Source organism: Fibroporia radiculosa (genome assembly GCF_000313525.1).
Source record: "Fibroporia radiculosa TFFH 294 genomic supercontigs, scaffold13136, whole genome shotgun sequence".
Lineage (NCBI taxonomy): Eukaryota > Fungi > Basidiomycota > Agaricomycetes > Polyporales > Fibroporiaceae > Fibroporia > Fibroporia radiculosa.
Window position 1 is genome coordinate 64,790 of NW_012133481.1, and position 6,903 is coordinate 71,692.

The window sequence follows — 6,903 nt, forward strand, 5'->3', positions numbered from 1 at the left end:
AGTTATTGGTTGTCGGAGATATTCAGAGAATAAGAGCCCGATGGTAACCCAAGCATGGTCTCGTTCGTCTCCAGACGAGTCGAAGACACTCAAAGGCAACTTCGACAAAGTCGTCCAATCCAGGAGTTGATGGATGTTACTTCGAATCTCTCTGAGTATAATGCCATGGTGTGCACGATGCCTCATATCGAGAAATTCCAGACTTGATTTGCTTCGGAAAGTACGCCTTTGAAGCAAAAGGGGCGACGTAGCGAAGATGTCATTTTCACCACATTGTCACAGCCAACGGTCTAGAGGGAACAAAAATCGTGAAACGTGGCGCAAGGTCTTTGGTACGAGGCAGTAGTATTAGTACAGTTATGGCAAAGGTGTTGTCCTCACCTGTTTGTAGACCTGTTGGATGTCTTCGGATGGATTCTGTAGAGCTTCAGCCGGTCGGCGCACAGAGAATTGTAGTATGAAGATGATTTCTGAGCCTTGCATTTGGACCGAACTAGTCTGAGCATGCGCCGATTATGTCAAAAATACCGAGGGGATGAGTCCAGCAGAATTTGCGGTCAGGAGGCCCGGAGAGTCGGGACGAACTCATGTCGATCAGCAAGTTCAGCCGCCTGTGTCATCGTGAGGGAAATTTAACAGTCCCTATCTTGATCTCACGAAGCTTGAAGAAAACTGTAATGGGATTACCTATCTGAGGTTGCTCGCATCCCCAAACTGACATCACGAGCCTGCGTTGGATGAGTTACCAAATGAAGCAACTCAAACCCTTAAGCGTTGGCACGGTGTTACAACGAATCCTTGACCACTTCTAGCGCCACCCTTGTTATGTCATACTCTCAGCTGCGGGCTGCTGGACAAGATCCAGCGATCTAAAAGCGCAAGCATTGATAGAATAGAATGGAAGCACAGTAAGTGTGTACTTGTGATTTGTGGGTCAATCTTGACTCGTATCTTGCAAACATTGCAGTCATTTGGAGGGCTCGGATAGCCAATACCCATCAGATACCATAACTAAGGGAGCAGATATAACGTTTTGGTCTGAGTTCTTCTTGCTGACTCAGTTTTAGATGAAATGATACGATCTCACTAGCCTCTGTGTTGACACGTAATATGTCGAAGACACCATGCTGGGATCTGTCTGATCCATCATAATAGGACTTTTTCGCATAAATTGTACTGCATACCATACAGAGAGCCGATAACAGACAAAATTTACCAGTCTTGTATTTTATAATTGTAATTATCATTGCAACCTTCTCTCGCATCATGGTTTCTGAAAGAGATTCCAAGGATCCAGTGTAAAGGCCCACCAACCTTCCGCGGGACTGACTCATCCTAGAAGCCGCGAACAACTGCTACCCAAAATCAAGATCAAGGAGCCTCGTTGAGGCCCCTGGGTGGCGCACGCCTAGCAAGTAGTGTGATGCACTTGAAGCAGATGGCTGCAGCCATCTAGTTGATCTTTGGCGCCTAAGTTGATGAGCCATGAACCAAGGACAAATAAGGCTGTTGTTCCGATATTTGGTTTACTTTGCGGCTTGTCCCTTGGCTTTCCTACAAGTAGCGCCACATCGAAGTGAAATATGCAAGTTGCAAGCATCGTCAAAGGTCTCAGACTTCTAATATCCAGTCATCGCCATGAGTTTCCTCCGGAAGTTACGGGGTCTTTCAGCTCGCGCCACCTCAGTCTTACATGCCATACCCGGGTCGGCGAAGACTCTTACTTCCGCGCATGCCTGGGTTGCTCGCGAGGAATCTCTGGATTGTTACGAACAAACCCCGGGGTTTTGTCCTGTCGCAGTCGGTGACACCCTGGGACCTGATTATCGAATCTTAAGAAAACTGGGCTGGGGGTGCGATTCTACTGTGTGGCTCATCCAGCGTAGGTAAGTATTCGTCATAACTCATTCAAATCTCTGTGCTTTTATTCCTTTATTCGAGATTCAAAAAATATTGAATTTGTTTTTAGTAATGGTGATTATGCCGCCCTGAAATTGGTAGCAGGTGCGCAAATCTGCTGTAGATGAGTTCTAACCGATATTTATTCCTTCGCTTACAAAGGTTATGTAACGAATTCGCCTGTACTGCATGAACTTGAGTATCTGCAATGCATACGCGAAAAAAACCCACTTCACCTTGGCTATGCGTCTATCATTCAACTTCGCGAGCATTTCTTCCACGACAGTCAGCTTGGCAAGCATCTCTGCCTGGTCATGGATCCTCTAGGTCATGATCTCCACTCATTTTCCCGTTACTTCAAGTACGAATGCTTGCCGATAAACCTAGCAAGATGGATTACCCGTCAAATTATTTTAGGTATACAATACTTACATGAGGAGTGTAATATTATTCACACAGGCGTGTATGCAACTCGTGTCTCCTGGGTATCGAAGATTAATGCAAATACAGACATCAAGCCAGCGAATATTATGCTTGTCATAAATGCCGAACAGATTGCAGCATCGACGCAGAGGATGTCTGAGCCCGATGTGTCAACCGACACACTTCCCAATGGAATGCATATTACCCGGACTGAAACTAACCCAATCCCTTATCCGTTACCTGAGGGTGACATCAATTCTTCCGCCGCTTGGAAGGATGCAAAGGTCCAATTGGCAGATCTGGGTGTTTGTATGTTCGGCGTTCATGATGTCTCGCTTTGACTGACATCGTCTGCGTATTAGCGTGCTGGGGAGACAAGATTTCGGAATATCCTATCGAGTTGATCCAGAGCCCCGCCTTACGTGCTCCCGAAGTATGCGTCGGGGCTGGATGGGGGAAACCTGCAGATATCTGGAGTCTCGGGTGCATGGTACGTCCGCTATGCCTTCAACAGCATGACTTAAGTCGACTCACTATGACCCAGATCTACGAGCTCGTGATGGGGCAGCCTATTATTCCCGCAAACTCAGAAGACCACACGGTGCCGCTTCTGCATGTTGTCCGCTTCGGCGACTACCCACGTGGGCTGGTAAAGCAGGGAAAATATAGCGACCTGTTCTTCAACGAGGATGGTTTGTGTCGGGTAGCACCATGATCCATTTGCGCAGCTCACTCTGGATTTCGATTTGCACAGGTTCGGCAAAGATCGAGTTACCCGCGCAAAAGCCGCTGTCCGATTCTATCAGGAGGCGTGGTTCTCCGGACGCAGAGCTGTTCATTGACTTTCTGCAGCTCATGCTGAGACTGGACCCAGCTGAGCGGGCATCGTGTTCGCAACTGCTCGCACATGAATGGCTGAACTCGTAAGATCTCATGCTGATCTCTACATGGCGCCTAACCAATTCAAATTTCCAGGGAGCTTGTTCTTCCCGGTCCGTCTACGCGGCGCACATAAGCCACTTGCATTGTACTATTGCTATGTTTATTCAACTCATCTAGCTACATTTGAAATATAACATCCCAGCTCACGTCAAATATTGATGCCGCACCCGTTGTAGGTGCACGAAGAGTGGCACTAATCTTGTTCGCATGCGCAGGGCTCTAGCTGGGCTGGTTGAGTGCCGAGAGCATCTTGTGTGCATTCCGTCGCCCATATCACAATCGTGTGCGGGAATATGAGATGTCCTCTGGTCCGCGCAGGAGCCGTGTAGGGCCCGTATGCACCTCGAGCCTTATTCATCGACGGTGCTTTGCGCGGTCGGATATGGTTGCTGCAGCGATGGATGGCTATTCGACCGTTGCGCTGTTGGGATCACTGCCGGCGAAAGAGGCATAGAAGAATTCTTGGATATTGCCAGGCAGCGCTCTCCCGAGTATGAAGGGTTGCTTCGCCAATCTCCCCCCTCTTATTATCTTAGGAGAGGTCGAAGTGGTGCTCTGACGATGTTTTGCACAAGCGAAAGTTGACATAGATATAGACGTTAAGCCGAACAACATTATGTTTGATATCGACTCCGACCAGGTCATGCATTTAATACAGGGAATGCCTGATATTGAAGCGTCGACGGATATAGGCCGTGGAGGGTTTACGATCACTCGTTATGAATCCTGTTCGATCCCGTTTTATTTACCCAAGGGAGATGTCAATTCTGCTGCTACATGGAAAGACACAAAGATAAAACTGGCGGACGTGGGAGTCTGTGCGTTATGTCTGCGCGATTTAACTTATTGAATTGACTTTGATATTACCTCATTAGCATGTTGGGGAGACAAGACTTCCGAGCACTTCACAGACTTGATTCAAAGTCCTGCTCTGCGTGCGCCCGAGGTCTGCGTTGGAGCCGGGTGGGGGAAGCCTGCCGACATATGGAATCTAGGGTGCATAGTGCGTCCACCATACATCAGAAGCCAGGGTCGACTCACAGACCCCGCTCTAGATTTATGAGCTCGTGATGGGACGGCCTATAATTCCCGCAGATTTAATGGACGACATGGTTCCGCTTGTTCAAGTCGTCCGCTTTGGTAATCATCCGTCTGACTTGCTGAAGCGAGGGAAGCATAGCGATGTGTTCTTCAACAAAGATGGTCCGCATGTGGTACACCCAACCTGTTTGCAGAGTTTGTTGACTATTTTCAATTCGTACTACAGGCTCAGCAAAAGTGCCGTTACCGGACCCCATGCCGCTGTACGAACCCATCCTCAAGAATGGTTCCCGGAACGCGGAGTTGCTGGCTGACTCTTTACAGCTCATGCTCAAGCTGGAACCTGCCGAGCGGGCATCGTGTTCACAGCTTCTCGCGCATGAATGGCTAAACTCGTAAGATTCGTTCGTATTTTTATTCCGAGTCATTATAATCTCCTTGTACAGAGAATGGATCCTGCCACGTCCGACTTCGTGACGGTCTGAAATGCAAACTGGGGAGCTTTCGTGACTTTGTACTTCATACAGCAATGCTCCGCATTCTCTCTGGTGGTTACAAGCAGGCACCGGTTAAATCATATTTTGGCTCGATGGCATTCCATAAGTCGATGTCTGCGAGTGAGTGAGTGATCCACGCATCGATGTACCTCACCAAAGGTATCATTTCAATGCACGTACCCTGATTCTGATGACTTTCCTTTGAAGTTCCATTGTGAATGAAACAGATTTCACATATCATTTAGGCAACCCACCTACGTCTATGTGGACCTGCGTTCACTTCGTAGGAATAAAATAGCTGCGCGTTATTGTGTGATCTGCATTTATGAGACAAGCATGGATCGCTCCACGATAAAGCTGACCTCTGTTGTTGACAAGATGTACTATACTGGCCCGTACACTTACACCACCACTCACTTGAAGAAGCCCAATGTGTATCGTTTTCGTGGGTTGAAGGGCATCGTGCTCGGAACCGCTCGCTCATGAACGGCTAAACTCGTAAAATCTTATGCCAATCCAAATGATCATGTATCAGGCGCTTTACACTTTCTATCACTCTAGAGCTCATTTGTCTAATTTAGCCTCTTCTCAAACCCATTAATACAACAAGTTATAATATACTTACTCACGTCGAAAATGTTTTGCGGTTCATTTACATGCCCAACAGAGCTATCCCACTGGTCAACGATTCAACTGCCGAGCGCATGGCGCGACTGAAGCGGCACACTCCACACTGCTCGCTCTCCACATGCTGGCACAGTGCGCTCAGCGTTCGAAACTCTGCTCCACAGCCGCTGTAGGCGCGCGGGCAGCGGTAGATCTTGTCCGCGTGGGCGGGGCTCTGAAGGTGCTGATTGAGTGCCGAGAGCATCTTGTACTCGCGGTGGCACAGGTAGCATTCGTAGCGATAGCCGTTCCAGGCGCGCTCCGTGGCCCACATCACGACCGTCTGCGAGGGCGCGGGGTGTCCCTCTGGTCCGCGGAGGAGCCGGGCGGGGTTTGTGACAACGTTATTGGTGTCATGCTGCACGACGATGCGGTCAAGTTGTGCGCGTGTGACGCGCGACGGGCAGGTCCCAGACTCGAAGTGGAGGATGAGCGCAGCGACGGATGGGAAGCCTCGCCCGCATTGCCTTCCGGGGCAGATAATCGTGCGCCCCTGGTGGATGGCGGATCGGAGATGGGTGCGTAGGTGAGTGTCGCTATCAAAGACAAGCTTGCATCCTGCGCAGTATGGATGCTTTTGGCGGTGGTGCTCCTGTAGCCCCAAGTCAGAGTCAAAAATCTGAACGCATGCGTTAGCATAGACATGGCAATGAAGCAGTGTGCTCTAGACATCTACCGCGTTGCAGCGCTGGCAATAGAAGTGAGCGCCTTTGTAGTGAGTATGGAGTTTGTCCATCGAGCCAAAGTGGGAGTCGCAACGCTGACAATATAAGTGGAGGGGACTCTGCACATAATGTTGTGTAAGTCCCCATTCTGTAGGAAAGTCTTTTTGGCACTGATAGCAAATGTTGTGTCTGCTTGATGTCTCTTTATGTCTTTCTAGGTTATCGTGGTAGTCGCCACATCGCTGGCATTGATATACAAGTAACAACATGGCCTGCTAGGAATTAATTTCAGGAAAAGGGTGACTTGGACAAATTGTTCAAACCGGAACAAGATTGAATGATAACACGCAGGTGAGATGAGAGGACTATTCGAGATGCGAAGTTCAATCTAGTGATAATCTATTTTCAATCGCGACTCGTCACAAACTCATGACCGTAATGTCACGCGTCTTTGTTGTAGACCGTGACACTGACAAGACTTACTGAACTCAGCAAAGACTAAGCGCGACGAATAAGTTGAACGTGAGTGTGTTCTTAGAAGATGTCTTCTTGAGCAGCTTCTCATGCACGTAGTAGCGGAAACTGAAAATCAATATCCATCACGGGCAGCTTGTCAGCACAGGAGAAGGAGCTAATAATTGGTAGCGAAGGAGGCGGAGGAGTTTGCAATGACCAGGTGTCGAACCTGGAGCTGCCACCGGTCACCGTTCATGTACGAGTCGAAAGGGAAGCTGGGAGATGAAGATAGTCTGACTCGTGGGGAAGGCGGC

General features: G+C 48.9%; 2 protein-coding genes across 2 annotated transcripts; both read left to right on the forward strand.

The window, feature by feature from the left end:
- Nucleotides 1-2,474: 2,474 nt before the first annotated feature.
- Nucleotides 2,475-4,704, forward strand: FIBRA_07495 (uncharacterized protein; the record flags this gene model as incomplete). Its single annotated transcript, XM_012329176.1, has 9 exons — nt 2,475-2,631; nt 2,685-2,812; nt 2,867-3,014; nt 3,077-3,245; nt 3,298-3,314; nt 3,861-4,082; nt 4,140-4,267; nt 4,320-4,467; nt 4,532-4,704. 9 exons carry the CDS (start codon nt 2,475-2,477, stop codon nt 4,702-4,704), a joined length of 1,290 nt encoding a protein of 429 aa, XP_012184566.1.
- Nucleotides 4,705-5,550: 846 nt separating this feature from the next.
- On the forward strand, nt 5,551-5,994 carry FIBRA_07496 (uncharacterized protein; the record flags this gene model as incomplete). Its single annotated transcript, XM_012329177.1, has 1 exon — nt 5,551-5,994. One exon carries the CDS (start codon nt 5,551-5,553, stop codon nt 5,992-5,994), a length of 444 nt encoding a protein of 147 aa, XP_012184567.1.
- Between the last annotated feature and the right edge of the window lie 909 nt (nt 5,995-6,903).